The sequence below is a fragment of the Mixophyes fleayi genome, chromosome 11 (assembly GCF_038048845.1).
Source record: "Mixophyes fleayi isolate aMixFle1 chromosome 11, aMixFle1.hap1, whole genome shotgun sequence".
Classification (NCBI taxonomy): Eukaryota; Metazoa; Chordata; class Amphibia; order Anura; family Limnodynastidae; genus Mixophyes; species Mixophyes fleayi.
The window spans coordinates 67880842-67903471 of record NC_134412.1 but is presented as its reverse complement, the minus strand read 5'-3'; the positions used below and the strand labels follow the sequence as shown (position 1 = coordinate 67903471).

At 39.9% G+C, this 22630-nt stretch overlaps 1 protein-coding gene across 7 annotated transcripts in view; it reads left to right on the top strand.

Moving 5' to 3' along the window:
* NCAM1 (neural cell adhesion molecule 1) overlaps positions 1–22630 on the top strand; it is a 268171-nt gene that overhangs the window by 155269 nt on the left and 90272 nt on the right. For 6 of the 7 annotated variants that reach the window (XM_075191348.1, XM_075191350.1, XM_075191351.1 and 3 more), the window contains exons 2-7: positions 14113–14187; positions 14517–14726; positions 16935–17078; positions 17505–17642; positions 19822–19939; positions 21183–21346. In XM_075191348.1, the coding sequence (XP_075047449.1) occupies positions 14113–14187; positions 14517–14726; positions 16935–17078; positions 17505–17642; positions 19822–19939; positions 21183–21346 (849 nt within the window). The remainder of the gene's footprint in view (positions 1–14112; positions 14188–14516; positions 14727–16934; positions 17079–17504; positions 17643–19821; positions 19940–21182; positions 21347–22630) is intronic. The other variant, XM_075191349.1, reaches the window with a different exon arrangement.

The window sequence follows — 22630 nt, the reverse complement described above, 5'->3', positions numbered from 1 at the left end:
AAGGACTGGGTCTCTTTTGCTAGAACTTTAATGACTGTACAGAATGTTACAAGGTAACATCCTTTTCTGGGAAGAAACAAAGCATTGTGTGAACAGAGAAGAATTAGCAAATTACTTCCCTGCTGAGCAGCTCCAGCTAGACAAATCTCTGTACAATAGGTTACAGCTAGATGCACATAGCTTTGTTAGAGTGGCTGCCTCATTTGTATACAATGACATCCAGAGACATTCTTCCCATGAGTACTGATGAGTCCCAACCTGCATAGGACAGGAGGGGAATCTTCTCCAAGCTTGTGACTGGTTAACGAAATTACCATAATGAGTGAGGAATAATTATATTCTTTTAAAAGTAATGTATTATGTACACAGTACATTTGTACTGATTTAAACACTGAAGGTGAAGCTGTGACCTGTGGGAGAATGTATTGCACTGCTTCCTTAAAAATTCTTAAACCGTATTGAGAATTTAAAACCGGTATTTCTGCTAAAGCTTTTTAATGAATTGGTGTTAGTGGAGCCACTGTTTCTGCTCCTCACAGTACCATAACAAGTGTATTTTCACACTCCTGTTAGTCTCTTCAATGTTACAATACTGCCTTCCAGTGGCCAACATTGTAAATACAGCTAGATAGAAATCCCAGAGAAGTCTTGTTAAATAAAAATATAGCTAAACAAATCAATAAATAATAATACAAAAATAATATTTGTTTTGAAGCCATCAAACACTTTGAGATGGTTTACCTCAGTATAAATAACCAACCATGCCTTTGTTCACTAATTAACATTTTCACTGACAATTTCTCTTATTTCTTAGTTTACCCAACTGAATGTGATACGGGGCTTGTTTGGGAACAGATCAGAATTTCCTATAGTTACATATTTTAATACATATACGTTACATTTTTTATTATTTGAGGAAATAAGGCCAAAAATATGATTTCATCATAGTGATACTGCATAACTATATAGCAAAATGTATTTTGTTATTTACGATGATTGCAGGGACCCCAAATATATGTGCTTTATTAAAGAAAAGTCATATGGCATGAGAGATCCCAGAAGAGAGATGTTTGGGAGGGGGGAGGTGACGCAAATGTATCACTGTAGCCAAACCCCTGATGCGATTTGCATCATTAAGTCTCGCCTCCTCCATAATCTGGGAGGGTACCTGCTCCATAAAATTCAGAAGTCTCCTGGACATTCCGGGGGAGTAAGCAAGTATGTCATATGAAATAATTCAACAAGATAACACCCTGCGCTTGATAGGCTGGTGCAAAAAACACACTAATATACAAGGGTTCTACTAACCCCAAAAATGTATGACTCCCAAAAAACTAATATGCAATAATGTATGTTGTACCAAATCAGATAGATAGGCTGCGGTAATGAAAAATATTTTTTAATCATAAAAAATTCAAAACGTGTAAAAACATATATATATATATATATATATATATATATATATATATATATATATATATATAATAAACCACTAAAACACAGATATTACTAATGCGCTCTGAGCAAGCATTCAACCAATCTTATAAAGGTATAGCACACTGGAAACCATAGATTTTCAATAGATGGAATATTGATCTAAATGTAATATTAGAGCTGAACACAATCATTGTTATGTTCAAAACAAAATGGTTAGATCTCCAGATTCTGAACTAAAAAGTATATTGTATCAAATGTATCAAATGATATCCAGGGACCAACCTGACCGCCAGAACATCCAGACTTGGTAATATATAAGCGCTGAATAAGGATAAATTCTAGCAGGATATGTCCATTGGATATTGGTTATTGGATTTAGGCAGATGGTTTGTAGCCACATTATTTTTTTGCAGCAGCTTGATTTTTTGACTATTTTTATTTTTATTATTCTTTTCTTTTCTTTTTTTTTTTTGTATTTTCTGAAGCGCCACATCAAGGGTTGTGGTGTGTTTTTTGAAGTATGTCCACAGAAGCCGGCGTTCTCACCCAAACACGTGCAACAGGGACTGAGATGTAATTCAGCACAGCTCTGTGTGCATTACTATGATGACCGCCCACAAGGTTTACGTCTAGAGCTGATGTGAGAATTTTGAATCACTTGTTTTTTGCAGGTATTCATTGGTTTTAAGCACAAAAAATACAACTTTACAAGTGCTCCGATTCAGAAATGCATTTTGTACACAAAATACAAGCAATTCGAGAAACCTCCACCCCCCATCCCAGCACGCAGTAATCTACATGTACGGGAATAAAATACATGCATGCTCTACCTGTTATCATATTAGAGGGTCCAGAGACAAATGTGTGCCCTTTTAACTACTCTCCATTTATATTCCTACACCTTAAATTCCATAAAAAACAGAATTAAACCAAATAAATATTAAATATGGTCAACCCAATACCTAGTGTTAAGCAGTTTGTTCAGCACCCACTTAACAAAGGCTTACGTTGGCTAAGTGGTTAGCACTGGGGTCATGAGTTCAATTCCCGACCATGACCTTATCTGTGAGGAGTTTGTATGTTCTCCCCGTGTTTGCATGGGTTTCCTCCGGGTGCTCCAGTTTCCTCCCACACTCCAAAAACATACTGGTAGGTTAATTGGCTGATAACAAATTGACCCTAGTCTGTGTCCCAATGGGGCAGGGACTGATGTGATTGAGTTCTCTGTACAGCGCTGTGGAAATAGTGGCGCTATATAAATAAATGATGATGATGATGATGAAAAAATACAGAGTCACGCTGCTTCTGTTTTTGAGCAAGTTTTGACTAACAGTCCATCTAGCACTATTTGAGGTGCACACCCACCAAATGAGATCATTCGGCCGTCATTTTTCCATCTTATAGAGAGATACGACACCATAAAAATGTATAAAAAAAAAATAGCACTAGCGTTACCTCCTATGGTTGGCATGGTGATAACTTATAGTTTTATAACAATTACAGTTATATGTTGGAAAGAAGATTGCCTATATCTGCACTTTATATATCCATATCGTTGGTAGTATTTATGATTAGTGCTGCTTAGTCTAAACTATAATTATAGCCATTACAGAAAAGAAGAGTGGGTTGCTTACTTTGCAATACTGGTAATTTCTATATGCCATTATTATCCCACTCTCCACTGGTCATCTTCTATTTCTGATCTATATCATTGTGAAATGCTCGCAGCATTTTACTGTATATTATTTTACCCTGAAGTCATGTTGTACATTTTGTTCCTTTCCTAGACGTTACACCAGAGGTCACTGGTATAATGATCTCATTTGCAGGTCGCTTGCACACTGACAAAGCCTTGTCACTTCCACCTATAAATCTCTAGAACATTGGTTTTAAGGACAGAGGTTGAAAACAGTGAAGACTCTGTTTTTTTTTTTTCTAAATCATACAGTCAAATTTTACTGCTGCTGACATTGCTAATAGTGGAGTTTTCGCAGAGGTTGTAACAAGGAAAATCTTTGTCAGATGGCGCTTTCTACAGGAACTACCATTATTAGGCTACATATACAGGGGTGGTGTTAAAAAACAACACCCGTTACACATATTGTAGGTAATTTAACAATGCTGCTTTATAGTATAGTGTACTATGTACTTTACATAAAGCTTGGATTTGACCTGTGCTAAAAGCCTGATTTATGAGCCATTGCAATGTAAATTTATTGGTAATATTCTTTTTCTGTGTCATTGACATATATGTTTTGTCATGTTAAATAAAAACTCATCTTATAATTTATTTAATTGGAAAAAACTGTATACTTTTAATTACGAGATGTAGAGATAAAACAACCTGCCCCATTTCATCCACTAGATGCTTGTCTGCTCTTGAATTTAGCACTGATGTTCTGACTGTGTTCAATCAGTTCATTAATTAATTGATAAGAAAGACTTGTTTGATATCACTTAATTATTTGAGCCCATGTTAATTTAATCAGAGCTAAATTCAGGAGCAGACAAATATCTCCTATGTGAAATAGCTCAGGCTGACTTTGCTTGTATATATTTTACCTGAAGCAACAAACATGTTTTACATTTGTTTTATCCCTTTATTGTTAGTTTGTGCAAGTTTAAAAATGTTCCAGACTAGAATGTATGAGAGAAGGTGGTAAGCTGAAGTTAGTTATATTTCAGTTATGTTATGGTTCCCCTCTTGTATGTTGGGTATTTCCATACAGAAGAAGTAATAACAGAGACACCAACAATAGGCTGTGAGAAGGGCCAATTCTACGTTACACCATACTTGCCAACTCTCCCGGAATGTCTGGGAGACTCCCGAAATTCGGGTAAGTCTCCTGGGCTCCCGGGAGAGCAGGCAAATATCCCGAACATGGCAACACGCTCCTCAAAATGACGCGATTCGCGTCATTTTGGCGGCGCCAAACTCACGTGAATTCCGCGCCCTGCCCTCCAACCATGCCCCCCTGCCTGGGATCTCCCGGAATTAGCTTGCCAAAGGTAGGCAAGTATGCGTTACGCCAAATTGTCTTGTTTATTTAACAAGGGGCACACTCCATCATATATTTAATTTCAGTTTCTGGGTTCTATTTCTTGTTTGACCCAATAGAACTTTTCTTTTTTGCTCACCTCCCAACTGTCACAGATTCAGCGGGACAGTCCCGATTTTAGAGCTCTGTCCCGCATCTAATGTGCAGCCTAGTGCTTTACAGCATGGCCACGCCCCACTGAGATGTGACCGCGCCCCCTGTCCCGCTGCCAGGGATTGACCTGTTGGGAGGTATGTTGTTGGGTTTAGGTGATTGTCCAAAGTACCTTCTTCATAATTTAACGGGACACTAAACACTAATCATGTAATGTGTATGTGAAAGAGAACATTTAGAAGGACCTTTTCCCGTGCAAAGATTGGTAAATTGTTTATCCTGTTCCTTGTCCCGCTGTTCAGTAACAACAGCATTTGCCTCAGTGCTTATGCCCACTGACTAAGGGTTTGACTGGTAAAATCTAGAGTTGTTGTAAAGGCCATTTCGTGTTTTCTCTTAAGCAATCAGCTATATAGCTTCTCCATTGCTATGGAGACCAGCCAACAGTTTCTACTGCACTAGAAAAGCTCTGAAGGTAATGTAAGAGGGTCAGAGGTAGATAAACATAGTAACGGAGCTTCCAAACCTCTGCAGCAAGATCTGGAAGCAGTGAACTAGCTAAGTGTTGTGTCTTGTTGCAGATGTGTTCGTTTAAAGTAAATTGATTTGATACATTGATATAAACATTATGACATTAGACTTCACATTCATATCTTAGGCCAAAGATTCATTTGGGTTCTGTTTACAATGCCATTTAAACATTCCAATCTTTGCAATGCGGAATAACAGAGTTTCCCTTCAGTGCTACAGGCAGACTTTATTGTGGACTAATTAAGTCAGGAGCATCACAAATGCTCGGCATGTGTTTTTGGACACTTGTCTCCTGCAACTCATTAACTAATCAATCACATTGCTGCAGAGAGTTGACCCATTGTCCCAGTATTGATCGTGTTTCTACAGGTTGCTTTTTTTTTTGTAGAAGTGTGGCAAAGCAAGATTTCAAATTAGTCCATGCTCCACGGGTTCGCCTGCTTGATCTTATCAACTTCAATTGTCCTTTGGTTAAGAATTTACTTTTAACTTCAATTAAACATCTTTAATAGTGTGTTTCAAAGCCAGGTGTCTGCAATGGGAACATAAGCTGCCTCCACACACAGCAATTGGCACAACCACAATACAACAAAATCATGGATGGCCATGTGGGTGGCCACATTACACTAATGTAGTTATTATGGGGCCACGCTATATAGCCAGGTTGCAGCGCATAGCAAGTTTGCTACACCCCTCCTACTTGTCCAAGTCAAATTATGACACCCCCCACACCACCGTGATCACGAATTACAGGATTTTAATTGTATGGAACAATTATTATGAAGCCTACATATGGTTTAGGGATCAATTGATTTAATCATGTCAATTGATTTAATCATGTTAATCAAATTGATATGCAACATGTGTTGGCAGCTTTTGTATCCATACATCTAATTTGGAGTATTTTTGTCCTATGGGTATAGCAATTGGAATGTAGAAACAAACTGAAAATCTTTAAGCTGTAAGGTTCCTGTCTTTCTACTTGTTATCTACGTTAACTACTGTGACAGGATGGACCTCCTATGCCACCCTCTAATTTTTCTGGGGACTGGCTTGGCCTGCCTTTCCACAATCCCCTTTCTTTATCCCATAAGTGTCCCTTCTAAATGCTATAGGAGGTGCACTACCTCCACTACCAGGCTCCTTCACAAGCACCTGGAACCACTTCCGTCTGGGTAACTCTTGCTGCTTGTACATCCCTTTGCTGGGCACCAGGGCTGGTACCCCTGACCTCTTCCTTCAGATCAGGGTTGCTGTGGATGGTTCTCCCTGGCCTCTCACGATGGATAGAGCTGCAGAGTAGCGGGAGAGCATTGTTACTAGACTTTGGTCTCAAACCTCAGAACAGCCGGATAACAGAATAGAGTGGTCTAACCTGTAATTTACGGAATTACAGTAGGTAAATAGGCGTCAAAGTAGGTTCTTGAAGCAGTGATGTTTTAGTGCTCAAGGGGTCCTTATAAGGACCGTTCCACACTAGTTAGAGGTACTAGTGCTCATCTAGCATACATATGATATATAATTTACATGGACAACAGGGCGTTTTTTATACAATTGTACAGACATAACCTGGCAGGAGTCTCCTGCCCCTTTAACCAATCCAGGCTGATTCATGCAGCCTGCATGTATATCAGCCTGGAGAGGTTTAATACCTTGTTGCTAGTGGCTGGGGGGAGTGTATATCCCCCCCATGTCCACGAGCTGCCAGGGAGAGGGGGGTTTAGCCTCTTCTCTATCCCTGTTGCCACTATGCCAAAAAATACTTACAGGGTCCTTGCCTCAGGGTCTCACTCCCCCTGGAGGCCAATATTGACTCCAGGGAGAAGGCAGCCAGATTGCAGGGCATCAGTCTCTCTGAGCCCCAGTATGACTGTTGGCAAGATGGTTTCCCCAGCATGTCGGCGTATCCTCGATTCATTCAAGTTCAGGAAGCGCCATTGAAAGCCCCTCCTGCAGCCCCTGCTGGACAACTAGGCACCCGGACCACTACCAGCACCCTAACACTCTGGTCCCCATGAAAGGGAACCGGAGCTGGGGTATTAAACTCGCCGTCAGATCCCTAGTGGACCACCAGGGAAGATAGGAGACGTTTTTTTTTCCTAAAGAAACATCTAGTTTAACTATTCTTTACATTTATACACTCCTAGCACCGGGAAGTTACCCTGTCGCAATGCGCACCGATTACTTACTGGCGTTGCAGCGTCCATACGTTACATAGTCACATACACTTATTTAAGTATACATTCTTGCACTGAGCACCGGCGGCTAACCCATGATTGTCTGGGGCTCCAGGTATTGTTCTCCCGCTGCCACAGCGTGCTTGTAAAATGCATGTGTTTTTATCATTCATATTTATAATAATTGTTGTTCCCGCACGGTGCTTAGCACTGGTAAATTAACCCCTCTAGTGTGGGGTATTAAGCTTCCCAGTGCCTGAGCACACTTAAAAATGGCCGAAGCACACATGTGGCGGCTGGAGCACTGAACCCAGCCAAAACTGCTCTTGTCTTAAAATGTTAAACTGAAGCATTGGTTCTCCACCAGCTAATAATGGCCTCCATGCAGGGGCGAACCTAGTCTTTATTTTTAGGGGGTGCATAATCATGCCCCCTCCTTCATTCTGATTGGCCGGCTCCGGTTGGCCCCACCCCCCTCCCCACAATTGTCCCCGCCCCTCCCTGCAATTGGCCCCGCTCCCTCCCGCTTTGATTGGCGGCGTCTTAAAGCAATTTAAAGTTAGGTTTGTGCTGCTAGGGGGTGGGGGGATTGCCCCAGGGGGTTTGGGGGGTATTGTCCAAGGGGGAGGGGATTTCCCCTATCAGCCACTGCCTCCATGCATCATGCAGTAAGATCATCTAACAGAACAGTAGAAAGTGCAGTTTTAGCCAAATAACCCACAAATTAAAATGTTATACAGCATTTTACTTAATTTTGGCTTAATGGTATTGTTATTTATTTTTTTAAATCCCATGTGCTTTATAGATGTAAATTAACATATGGATAAATGTTACTTACATTTCCAATGTCTTTAGATTCAGGCTTCCTTTGCTTTCTTGGGGAAGAACAGTAGAGCTAAATAGATATCACAACGGGTTAAAACTCTGTCTCGACATGTCCCAAAAATGGCAATATCTGAGACAGCTTGTCTCTATCAAATCCCTCCATTCATACCCCACTCTCTCCAATTCTCTTCATAATTAAATCAACCTGTACTTATCTATCTAATTTGATGAACACAGATTACATTGTTCACAGGAGTTTACCACAGACTGAAACACAAATTATAGAGCAGAGAAATGCATATTATCCCTTTATTTTATGTGACTCCGGCTCTCCTTGTGTTTTCATAGGAAGGCAAGGTCACGTTGTGCATAACAATGGAAAATAACAGGATATAGAGTCACCTGCAACATATAATGTCTTTCCTTGCAATGATCCGAGAGCCAAGGAGCAGTGTTTGTATGATATTGTCATTTCGGCAGCATCCCACAGAGTACAACCTTAATTACTTGCAGTGCACTAGAGATGAGATCAGAGAGGCAATGCAGGCAGAGAACCTTTAACTCAATGTTCCGTCACCATGGTAATCCCCATTATTCAGACCTAAGGGGCAGCCTCACCAGCTGACACTGTGTTCATTGCGCTCTGCACTTCTAAAATTCTTTCCCTTCCAGTTAGATCCCACTGATAAGTCATTTTGTTTCACTGCGACCTTTTCTTACACTATCTGCTGTAACATCTATTCCAAGTCTTTAAAGTTCAGAGGTCTCTTGATTAAATTTGTCATAGAAAAGTGTACATTATTTTATTTTTTTATGTTTTCAAGAAAAAGCAAAACATGGAAGCAGAGCATTCAGTTACAGTGCTACTTGAAATGTACTGTTTTATGTGATTTGAAGAAAGCGATGGTGTTTGTGTTTAGCTACTGTACCATTTACATTTTAGGTTGGGGGATAGGGGGAGGAGGTACACGAAGAAAGAGGGTGGTAGAGTATGGGAGTACAAAGCTCAACTGACTCGAAAAAGCAAACAAGTATTACATAGCATTGGAGATTACAATATACAAAATGAGTAGTTGTATTTTATATTATAACTTAAGTCAACAGCGTGTTCGCAGGCTTGGGATGGAGCAGAGGAGGGGATATAGGTTTAGGGTGGGAGAGACAGCTAGGGGGACTGGCTAGCGACAGTGGTGGAACTACCATTGGTGTGGCAGGTGCTATGCACCGAGGCTCATGGAAATAATGGGGCCTGTTGCATGGCAGAGGGTCGGGGCCCTGGTTTCCTCCTCACCGCCTTTCTGAATCGGGGCCCACAGTTTGCTAATTCCGCTTCTGGCTAGTGGAATGCTAATAATACCCCATTCATACTGCATGAAAAACCCGGGTTTTTGCAGGGGCAAGCCCAGATTACCTGGGTTTAGGCGCAGTATGAAAGATGTTAGTGAAAAATCCTGGGTCTGAAAACCTGGGATTTAGACCCGGGACTTTTGTTGGGGTAATTCCTGGGTCCGACCCGGGTCGCCTGCACTATAATGGTGAGACCCGGGTTTTTCAACCTGGGACTCAACAAACACAATTAGAAAGTTTAAAAAAAAAAAAAAAAAATACATCACAAGAGGAGCCAATCAGAACTCCTCTTGTGATGTTGCCATGGAGACCTGGGCAGACCTCTGTCCCCTGGCAATATTCCAGGTTCATATACCTGGGATATTGCGTGGCGGCAGTATGAAAGTGGTATAAGGGAGAACAGAGGAAGAGGGACTGGATTGTCAGCAAAGAGTGAACGTGGTAATCACTAAAAGTAGATCAAAAAGAAAAACTGATAGCTAATTGGTAGACAATGGGTCATCAGCTTAATAAGATATCCAGGGGCTCCAGATATTGGAGGAATAGAGAGAGAGGTCATGTAAAATACTGGTAATGTGTTCCATCTTGTATTTTTGCCAGACTTTGAGGGTAAGTGCTTGAGTGGTAGAAGGTCAATTTTTTACAGTTAAAAGCAAGAAGACATCTTGCTGCTAAAAGGGTGCGTCCAATTTGTGTGTGTGTTTTGGGACGGCAGGGACTAGGCGAGGAAGGAGGTGATAAGATTTTGTGGACGTTGTACCTGTGAGATAAGTGCAATCAGGTGGTGGACTTCTCTTCAGAAATTCACAATTTTGAAAAGACCCTTTTTTATTCATTCCAAAAAAGTGTAGAAAATGTCAAAAAGGTAGTATTAGGTTGTGATTAATTAGGGAATTCAGGATTAATAGTCGCTGATTTCTGATGCAGAAATGTTTCATTTTAATTGAGTTTTCCATTTGTACATGACCTTAATGTATTAGATTGTAAATGTCTGTTTTTTTGTTTTTTTTTTGAGTAAATTGCTTACTCTTGTTTATTTTCATCATTACATCGGCAGAGTTGTTTTTTTGCTGTCCCTTAGATACGGCACAAAGCTATAGTGTGGATTGCATTGTGCACGGACCTGATATATGGCACATGTAAGGGCAACACAATCAAACAACTGTTTTTCAAAGCTTTTATGTGATCTAGGCAAATGTAACACAGAAAGATAAATAGCAGTATTCAGAAAAAGCTGCAGGGTGACAGGTATAAACCAATACATTTCTGTTGTCTGAAGGTGGAAAGAAACCCTCTTTAATACTTGTGAAATGACCTAGTACATTTTATGCTAAAAATGTCTCCATGGCAACATTATATAAATTATATTTTCTTATAATATAAAACAGACCTGCAGATTATAATTCATACTGTAAATCTGGGCACAATGGAGTCCAAGCCATCCATTGATTATTACATACTTGCCAACTCTCCCGGTCGGTCTCCCGGATTCCCGGGAAAGATGGCATTTCTCCTGCATCCCGCTGCTAAAATGACGCGATTCACAGAGAATCGCATCATTTTGGCTACGCCCCCCGAGACAAAAGCGCATTTTATTCATGTGGGCGTGGCCAAAATGACGCAATTCAAGAAACCCCGCCCCCTCCCGCCCTCTAGTCACGCCCGTCTCCCGGACGTCGCCTACTGAAAGTAGGCAAGTATGGTTTATTCCCATCTCTTTCTGCATTTAGGTCTGCCCTTCATGGAAAATTACCTGAATTGTATTTGGCTTAATAAGGATGTAAGAGAGGTAACTGATTACAATGAGGTTGAACAATCAATTAGTAAAATAATGGGGTTGAGCTGGAAGTGGGGTAACTGATTAAAATGAGGAAGTGGACCAATCAATTAGTAAAACAATGAAGTTGGGAGTTGGATTTCCATTGTTGATTTCAAGCTTTAGTTCTGCAGATTGAATAGTATTCTGCATTAATTCTTTCTTTCTAAAATGTGATGAGAAAAACAATTTCTGGGCTTTAAATGCCACAGAGATAAGACCCTTCCTCCTTTTCTTACCTGTAAAAAGTATTATTTTCTGATGGAAATTTGCATTTGTAATTGTACTTAGCAACTCGTCTGCCCTTCATTGTACAATGAAGGGTTGGAAGGAATGAGCTTTTATTTAAGTAGATACAGATGAGTCATTGAAAGGTGACCCAGCTTAGAGTCATTTCTACAAAATTACTTTCTGTGAGCCATTTAAATCATTTTTGATTTTACAATTTGCTTTTTGCTCACTTTTCTTTTATGTGTAAGGGGATTCCTGATCATTTAGCTAAATTGCATACAGCCTGACCGCTGGCAGCAGAAGGCAGCCATTTATCAGCTATAGAGTGTTAGAGATTAAATGTTTATAATGCTATATAATGACATAGGGTCACTGTGGTTTCCTTAACTTATTTTATTATTTGATCCGTGTAACTCGTGGGTTTATAAAACTATCCTTATCATTGTCTTCAAGGGAGAGTTTTATCCACAATATAAATGACATTTTATAATACGGTCATAAAATGCATCTTATTTTTAGCACTGCATTGGACCCTGAGTCTTTCAGAAAACTCTTCTGCCACAGCCACAAAACAAATAAGGGTATATGCCCACAGATATTATTTACATCCATGCCTCTGTTCTGTTTTTGACAGGTGAACAGAGGAGAGACAGATGCTCACAGATACCCGTGTAACAAAGTCTCTCTTTGTTATCTCCACATGGACGTCCTAACCTTACCTAAAGCTCAACATGTCCAAAACAGAGATTATCACCTTCCCTCCTTCCAGAGATACCCTTTAACCATAAAATATCCTTCACTGTCAATAACTCCACTGTTTTCGCACTATCCCAAGCCTGCTGCCTTGATGTAACACTTGACTGAGCAAAGTGCTTTTTTACTCACATCCAGTCTCTATCTCAGTTCGGTCGCCGCCATCTTATATTGCCAGAATGTGCCCTTTTATTACCCAAAATGCAACAAGATCTCTAATTTACTCTCTCATCATCTCCCACCTTGACTACTGCAACCTACTCCTGACTGGCATTCCCCTCCCCCATCTATATCCCCCTTCAATCCGTCTTAAATGATGCAGCAAGACTGATCTTCCTCTCTTGATGTTCCACATTTGCAACACCACCGTGCAAACCCCTACAATGGCTACCCGTGTCCTCCAGAATCCAGTTCAATTAATCACCCTTACCTACAAAGCCCTCAACAACACCACTCCTTCAAACTTCATCTCAAAGTTCTCTCCCTCTTAGATTTACCTCTGACCTGTGCCTCATCTTGTCTCTTGTAACCACATATATCTCTCAGTTACAAGACTTCTCCCATGCTGATACCCACTTCTGGAAATCCCTATCACACCCAATCAGACCCTCTGGCTTTCTAATATTTAAACACACTTTGGAAACCCAACTCTTTATTACAGCTTATCTTATTCCCACATATAAGACCCACAGTAATGGACCCTCACAACTCTCCCAATCTTCCATCTGAGCCACACTTCCTTCCAATTAAAAAAACTCTTTCATGAGCAGGGCCATTCCTACCCTTTTTTTTTCATGTCTGCATTTATTTTGACTCCCTTCTTTTTGAATGTCCTATTTTTCCCTTTTTCAGGCACTGTAGAGCACTGCAAAGCCATGAAAAACAACAATAACAAAATGATAACAACAACACTCACTTAAAGATCATTGATATTCAGGGAAAGATGCCAGTGCTGTGCACATGGCCATATTTTTTCTTCTGCTTTCCCACCTCTCTGTCCAGCCATGTGCACTACACAGGTCTATCTGTAATCTGTTGTATTTCCTCTGTTCAGGTGCCTGTATACACATAGCAAACAAAATATTAGACAACAGGTGGTTAGCACAAACCCATGTGGTACCAGATATGAAACCACCACCACTTTACTGTTCTAGTAAGAGTCATGACAATGTTCGTAACCCCCTTTCAGAAAAGCCAGGAACCTTTGACTAATGTAATCATTTGTGACATCTTTAAGCAGAGGAAATTGTTAGGAGTCAGGCAGATAAATAAGTTCCTCTCTTATTTATTGTCAGCATTTTATCGTTTGTACTGTTCATTTGAGGTATAGGTTCATAGAAACAGAATAATGTAGAACGTTATAGAACTGCCCCCATCCTATTCCTATCCAAAAGTGTTACATTCAATCTTACTGCAGTTCTCCTGTAAATATGCAGATGCACTCATACTACATACTGATCATATCCTTCACAACTGGTGGAAAATGATTGAATGATGGCTGCCATCTGACCATATGTGTAGTCCTTGTCCGACTGCAGTAATTGTGCCCCATAGGATCACCATGAGCACCAAACAGTTGGATGTGGGCACATGTGTGTGATGCCAAACTGGACATAGATATTTGGCTGGCTCTACCTGTACATGGGCGGTTGTAGTTTCAATGATGAAATAATTCAGAATTTGAGTTTAGTTGGAAATTCTGTGATTATTTCATTAAACATGGTGCTGCCATTAAGTTGTAAGATAAGATGTAGACATCACTTATCTGTTTTATTCTTTCAGGATTTCAGGCTTTTTGTAAGATGTGACATTAATATTTTCCTTCATATGTTTTCGGTTTTAGCAGCTCTAGAAGTTACCATTGTTCCCGATCAAGGAGAAATAGGCCTTGGGGAATCTAAATTCTTCTTATGTCAAGGTAAATATCTTTAAAACCTATTTAATGCAGGAAATATTGTAATATATAGTTGGAAAAATAAATAGTTGAGTCAGATCTCACATTGTACCACAATAAATATGTGCCAGAATCAGGATCCCACCAGTTTGTTAATCAGAGGGAGGGAAGGAGGGCTGCTTTATTTATATGAAACGTTTGACCATGCCCATGAATAAAGAGCCAAGTTTGCTTTGGCTGCATCGTAATGTTACTTCCTTAATCATTGTTCTCTATGAAAATAGCTCAAAATGTTTCTGTGTATATTCACTAATCAGGTTCTCACTACTCTTTCCTTCTCTCCTATGTCTCAGTAAGTGGTGAAGCTACTGAGATCTACTGGGAATCCCCCACCGGTGAAAGATTGACCAACCAACAACAGATCTCAGTAGTGAAAAGCGATGAAAGTTCATCAACACTTACCATTTACAACGCCAGCATCCAAGATGCCGGGACCTACAAATGTATCGCTTCCAACCCAGAAGAAGGACGATCAGAAGGCACAGTCCAACTCCAGATTTATCGTAAGAATTGCTTCACTTTATTTCCTTTAATTCCAGGACGAAACAGAAACACAGGCAATTGAAGCTGAAGTAGAGCAAAATTTATTGGCAATTATTAGAATAATCCAGTATAAAAAAAAATTAAGGGAAATATGCCCCATTACGAGCATGGTTTATTTTCTGTAATTTTTTTAAAAATGTTGTATGAGCGAAGATATAACCTATTATCTTGACATTTGCATTTAAACTGAATCTATCAGCAGTAAGTACAAATCAGTTTCCCTTCCGGGCAGTACTGAGAATCATTGCACAGGATGCTCCATCTTAGCTTCACCTCCATCCTATGACAGCACTGTGGTCGGCTTTCTTTAGTGGACGGAGTAAGTAGAAACAGCTGACATTTGTACCTACAGCTGGTAGTCATACTTTATTAACAGACGAACTAATGGTAATTAAGGTCAGGGAAACTGGGCTCTGCAGGGTTATTTTGTGAAGCATATTCTAATTACGGTCCATCTGGTAAAACTTTCATTACAGTAAGCTCATATAAAGAAAATAATAATGGAAGATGTATTGACTGCTCTACCACAGTATGAGAATTAATCACCCGCAGACTAATAGAATATTGATATTCAGTGGCCAAATTATGATTGAAAAATATAGAATACTTGCAGGGCATAATTAAGCTACAACTTTTGAACAAAGCACCTCTGAGAAACATGGGTCATTTTCATTGCAACAGCATCCTAGATGTACTAGTTGCTGATATTGCCGGCAGCTGTTTGGTTGGATGAGCAAATTTTCATTCTACATACTTGGAGCCAGTGACATTACTAATGCATGTGTTGGGCATGTGGCATTACTGGGGCATCAGACACTAGAGAACTGATAGGTTGCAGTCTGACTATTTGTCCAGCCCACATATGCTCTTTAAGAAGACCTGTATTTTCACTGCATTTTTGTATTAGCTGTAAGACACAGGTTGTGTGCCAGTAGGAAAACTAGTGATCTGAGTGTAATATTCTACTGGGAGATGCGGTGCCAGAGGGCACAGATTTCTGGATCCTGAGTGTAAGTCCCCAGTCTCTCCATGTAATAAATCTCTTCTAAGGCACTTCAGCATTGTGAACAAGGCGTTTTTCCCTGTTAAAAGGAAATCCGCTGCCCCCACCATCGATTACAGATTGGTTAAATAGACTAGATTACTGTATGTCTATGGACATACTTGCCACTCCCGAAATTCAGGGAGAGCAGGCAAATATCCCGCATATGGGATCTGCTCCTCAAAATGACGCGATTCACAGTGAATCGCGTCATTTTGGCCCCGCCACGCGACAAATACGGCATTTTGACGCGGGGAGCGGAGTCAAAATGACACAAATTACCACGCCCCGCCCACCAACCACGTTCCCCTGCCTGGGATCTCCCGGAAGGACCTTACCAAAGGTTGGTAAGTATGGGATATGACCTTGGCTGCATTACGCAAAAATATGGAGTTTAATGCAGTCTGGTTTAGTTGGCTGACATTTAAAGAATCAGATCCATATAAAGGTTATTATACTTAAGTCAAATTACTACTTCTGAAGGCAACTCCCTGCCGTTGTGACCATTTTTTATAATACAGGGTACAGGAAACACCCACTTATTGGCCCATCCCCTTTTTTTAATCTGTTTATCCTATTTTGTTTTTTTTTCCTGTTTTTTCTTCAAGAAAAGGCTAAATACAGTCAGTTCTTCTGAATGTTGCACCTGTTACTTATTGTTTTCAATAAAAATAAATATTGACATAAAAAAATAAATATTCAGAGTAATGATGGATCTGTCAATGCACTGCCCACTACTTCCTTACTTGTACCTGCCTATGGCGTGTATTTACCTTCTATAATGGAAAAGTGCAGTTGTTGCCCATAGCAACCAACCAACCAGATTCTAGCTTTCATTTATTTAGTACATTTTAGAAAATGATAGCTAGAATCTGATTGGTTGCTAATGCCAACCTTGGTTAATATGGGCAGTCTCCACTTTCCTTTTTGGAAGATTTTTTAACTCTGCCCCTACCTGATATCTGTGGATACATTTCCTGCACCCAAATTCACTTCTGTCCTGTAGCACTGGCTTAAGCAACCAATACACTCTTTATTTTTGCAAAGCAGGGAGTATGATATATTTATAGCCATGATGTTTCTGATAGGTCTCTGACCCAAGTCCAATATATGCTTCTTTTTTCAGAGAAACTGACCTTTAAGAACGCACCCACTCCACAAGAGTTCACAGAAGGAACAGACGCTGTTGTCATTTGCGATGTATCGAGCTCTATACCCTCAGTCATCATCTGGAAGCACAGAGGCAAAGATGTGGCTTTTAAGAAGGATGGTAAGTATAGACGTAGCTGGTGTATGAGTGAGTGCTACCTATGTGCACTTTACAGCCTCCATTATGTTAGATGGTTTCTAAGTAAATGGCCCTTTAGCAAAACAACCATTAAGTTCTCATGTCTAATTTAGAGTCAGATTACAACTAAATGTATTTTGTTTTATGTGAAAATGAAACATGTTGGAATATCACTGTCAGAGGAAGTAATAGAAGGAAATGCAATCTACTATGGTCAGGAAAACCGTATTCAAAAATAAACACGATATACAGAACCGAAACATAAACAAATATTATCATTGTATCTTATGACCTGCAATTTGCATCCTGTTATTTGTTCATATTTACTTAATTGTTGTGCGTCCTCCTGTCCTCTGACTGTGTCAGTCAATAATTACCTCATTGTTTTCATCTCCTTCCCCCCCACAGCCCGGTTTCTTATGCTAGCCAACAATTATCTGCAGATCCGAAACATTAAGAAGACAGATGAAGGGACTTATCGATGTGAGGGCCGGATACTAGCACGTGGAGAGATAAACTTCAAAGATATTCATGTTGTAGTGAATGGTGAGATAACTCTAGATATTATTGTGCAAACTGTCTATGTAATGACTGCTCAATATAGACCTGACAGAGTACGAGTGCATACGCACTGCAGAATTGGACCGACATTGCTCCATAGCTGAATGATGAGATTTTTAAACAGGAAGACCAACCAGAACAAGCGATGATCTGTGCTTTGGAACGATAATCGTTCATTGTTCCAGGCTACACACTACTGTGATTTCGGGCCAATCAGTCGTTTTATCGCCTGATTGGCGAGACTTTACTATCTTTTTTATTTCACTGCCTAGAAACTTTGCTCCGGTCATAAATAGGTATCTTTAATCATTTATTAACAAAAGCCATTTTTTGGGTCAATATATTGTCTAGATAGTGCTTTCTGTTTAAATAACTTCTCTTCCCTTTTGTCTTTTTTTAAGCATAAGCAAAATAGTCATGAGGAAAAGCACCTTCCCATAGGTAGTAATAATATAATAAGTATATGATGAATAGAAATTGAATATTTCTTTCATAATAGGGAAGAACTATAGGAGTATAAGGATATACAAATGTGTGTATCTATCTTTTTTCCATTTTATTATTTTCTGTCCTTTTCCCCCCCTGCACTACTGAAACACACGGTCTGACATGCATACGTGTTGTCATCACTACCAGTCGGCACTTACACCGGCCCTGTAACTGGTGCAAATGATACGGCTTTAAAACATATAATTAAATGAGATGACCTCTGCACGCCCTTTCTGTACACTGCCTATGTGAGTCTGCCCCTCCCCCCGTTCCGACCTTCAAGTCATAGGCAGTCAGAAGTGTCATTTGCATTTGGCCATGAATTGGATACATTTTCGTCCACCGGCGTAAAGTCCGACTGAGCATGTGCAGACTTACTTTCGAAGATGAATCATACAACAGTAGTGATAAATCAAATATATGTCAAAGCCTTCTATTAATTTTTTTAAAGCTTTGACATACTTTACTCTAATAGTAGAACTGGGAGCTCAAACTAAGATTCCAGTTCCACGTATGCACAGTAAATCTTATTGCTCTGGGTAGATTACTGAGTGATAGATGAGTATCGCTCAACTGTCACAGCAATAAACTGATGTTTAATTGTGGCGACGTGTCATTTTTATCATCTGCGCATTGCGCGACAATATAAATATGACACTTATGGTGAAAAAATAGTCAGTATTTAACTTATGTGCAAAACAGAATACTAATTTGCACCCCTTGCATTGTAACATGGTTTTGTCCAGGAGACTGAAATAAGAGGTTTCTCAAGTTAAGATCCTTAATGAATCAGGCCCTAGGCCTGGAAGAGAACAGCAGGGACTATAATATATGTTGGGGAAAAGATCTGGAGGCTCTAACAGGCTGACCTGCTCCCTAGATACATTATATCTAGGCTTTCTATACTATCTATTGTATGCTTATATTGTATGCTTATATATCTAACCTCCTCTCCATCCACACTCCCGCCCGCTCCCTGCGCTCAGCCAATGATCGCCACCTCTCCTCCACTCTGATTACCTCTTCCCACTCTAGAATACAAGACTTCTCCCGAGCTGCCCCCCTTCACTGGAACGACCTCCCTCGCTCCATCCGTGTCTCACCCAATCTGTGGTCCTTCAAGCGGGCACTTAAAACTCACCTGTTCCTTAAGGCCTACCAACAATCCACTTAACCTCTCACCTCTTCTGTTTCTCCCTGGCTCCTTTTTACTCTCCCCTTTGCTTCACTGACTCCCTCTTGTGCCTGATTATGTCTACCCTCCCTTAGGATGTAAGCTCGTATGAGCAGGACCCCTCTCCCCTCCGGTTTCCACACCTGTTCTTCAGCTCCGTCTTTCAGTATTTGCCTGCCTGGAGTTTCTGAAGTTCTGGTACTTGTGTTTATTGTTCTGTATTGTTTTACCCTGTATAGTCTACTGTTTGTACCATGTACGGCGCTGCGGATACCTTGTGTCGCCTAACAAATAAACAATAATAATAATAATGCTATATATTTTCTCATGAGAGCTGGCGCTAAATATATAGTTACGGAACATAAGCGCCCTATTCCTATGAATTTTTGTAAGAGTCCTTGTCTATGACAAAATAGAATACGATCTTATTAAATGTTAAACTTATCGACTTTCATTGGTATAATATTTCTTTGACCTTTATCCTTTTTATCCACTCTTCAGTTCCTCCCACGGTGAGAGCCAGACAACTGATTGTCAATGCCACGGCCAACTTGGGAGAGTCAGTTACCCTAGGTTGTGATGCTGAGGGGTTTCCCGAGCCTGAAATAAGCTGGACAAAGTAAGTGATCAATAAATCTAATTTCCTTTCAGGGTCCTTATTTACCCAAGAGTGATGTTCTTCATTATAACACATAGACCTCCAGAAGATTGTAGAACTAGAGATAAATTCAAAATATGTTTGAGGAGGCCTGTAATGCAGGTGGCACCTGTTCAATCCGGTGCTCCCCTCATTACACATTGAGCATAGACTGATTTTTTTCCATTGGAGTTCAGTCCTCAATTTTCTGGGAGGCAATATGACCACAGGTTGTGCCGGTGGTCATATTGCCCTGCTGAGGACTCCCAACTTACCGCTACCAGATTATGAGCACTACCTAGAGAAACGAGGAGTCCAGAGGTGTATATCCATTATTTTCACAGATTATCAACTTAATAGAGTTTTTCTTAAAGCTGCAGTACCACCTGGAGCATTATAGCTCCACTCCTTCCCTGTAGCCCAGGAGCTGCTTTGCGCAACTCTTTTTACCTGGGCTCTGTGATTATCTTACAGACCCTACTGAAAACCAGGACCCTATAAGGCTTTGGAGGAGGGTGTGAGCGGGAAGACCTATGAGAAGCAGCAAATATGATTGTTCCTCTTGCTCACAACTCTGTTCTGCAGCCATTTTAAAGGGGTGAATGAAAGTGTTCACCAGTTTAAGTGAAAGTGCAGCCGTGACAGAAATAAAAACACATTTATTTATTTATTTATTTATTTAACTTTTTATTTTCAATGGGCACAAAATATAAATAATACCAAACAATATAAAAGTAGTTTACATAGTCCATATTTGTAGGAAAAAATGTTGTAGTATAAAAAACATATAATCTTATACTTTAAGGACTGAATAATTTTGAAAAGCAGATACTAACAATGTTTATTTAAAGGAAAAATGGTATTAGGTAGAGAGGAAGCAAGGGTACATGGATTCTTAAATAGAGCAACATTGTTAAGACATGTGAGGGTAATGGAGACCTGGGGGTAAATTTATTAAATGGTGGGTTTGAAAAAGTGGAGATGATGTCTATAGTAACCAATCAGATTCTAGTTATCATATATTTAGTACATTCTACAAAATAACAGCTAGAATCTGATTGGTTGCTATAGGCAACAGCTCCACTCTTTCAAACCCGCAGTTTAATAAATTTACCCCCTGATTTATGTAATATTTGGTGGGAGAGTTAGTAAAAAAAAAATATTTTTCATTATTTCAAATCACATGTTTAAATAATTCACCTCAAACCTTCTATGTCTGACACAGGAGAGGAGAAACAATAGAGGAAGCGGATGATAAATACTCTTTTAGTGATGACATGTCAGAGATGACCATTCACCGAGTGGAAAAGGACGATGAAGCTGAATATAACTGTATCGCAGAAAATAAGGCTGGTGACAATGAAGCCACCATTCTTCTCAAAGTCTATGGTGAGGACATGTCATTGGGGAAACAATGGTGCTGGAAATATCTATTCAGACATTAATTGGAATTAATAGCCCTGTGACAACCAAACAGTCTTTTTCTGAATACCTGTAGATAGGGTGACTTTTAGACAATGGGGGCAGGCATTTCCAAGGTGTGGAAGCAGCATGATAAAAAGCAGGACATCCAAAGGATTTTAGGCAGAGTCTGGTTACCTTTTAGTTGCCCTATCCCTGAAGATCAAAGATCTCTGAATATGTCATCTCTATGGCAGCTGAACAATACTCAGTTACCACAGCAGCTATCACAGCAATTAGTTACCTGTAGAGGCCTCTGTTCTACTCTACAGCATGCGTGGAACTGGCAGACCTGATTTGAGCTTCCAGTTTCACCGCTGTTGACAAAATTAAAAGAAGCTTTTCTACATAAAAGTATGGCATTTATGTCTACCGTCTCCTCCATTAAGATCATATCCATGTTCTGGGGAGCGTGTTAAAAGCCGTATGCACTAACTTAAATATATTTTTTTTTAATCAACAATTTGTCTTTCAGTATTCTCCTGTTAACACAAAATGGCAAAAAAAGGAAGTGGCTCCATCATTTTATAATTTTGTGTGTTTCTTTACCTTTATGATGACAGAACAGGCTTTACAAGTGGCACCATACCTGCAAACTCGCATGGAATGTTCAGGGCACTCCCGAATTTCGGAGAGTTCTCCCAGACACCTGGGACAGACGGGCACTTGGTACAAGTGAAGCATATTGGGAATTTGTCCCTCAGAGAATGAGTACCTTTATGTGCCGCTACAGTAAAATTGCACAAATGACAAGTATAGGTGCAACCAATGATCTTATATTTTCATAGGCGGCTGTCAGCTGACATTGGTAGAAGCGGAAAGGCATAGCCCTATGGTGTGGGGTTAGACTTTTATATATCCTAATATTTCAAGATACTAAGGAGGAAGATTTATTATAGAAAACACATATGCGTTCAGACACCTCAACAGGCTTTCAAACATAGATTCTGATAAAATACAAATTTGGCACAAACACCACAAATCAGTAAACCATTATACACGGTGGATATTTTGGTGACAAAAAGACACTTTTATAATCCTGTAAATAAAACAGAAAATGGACACTTCATAAAGAAAGATATATTGTGGATTTGGTTCTTTAGAGAAAACGTTTGGATATGACCATTGTGTTCTTGATATTTTGAGGTGTTACTGAAGCCCCATTCCCAACTCTTCCCTATTTAATTTCTGTCAGGATGAGTTCTCCCAGAA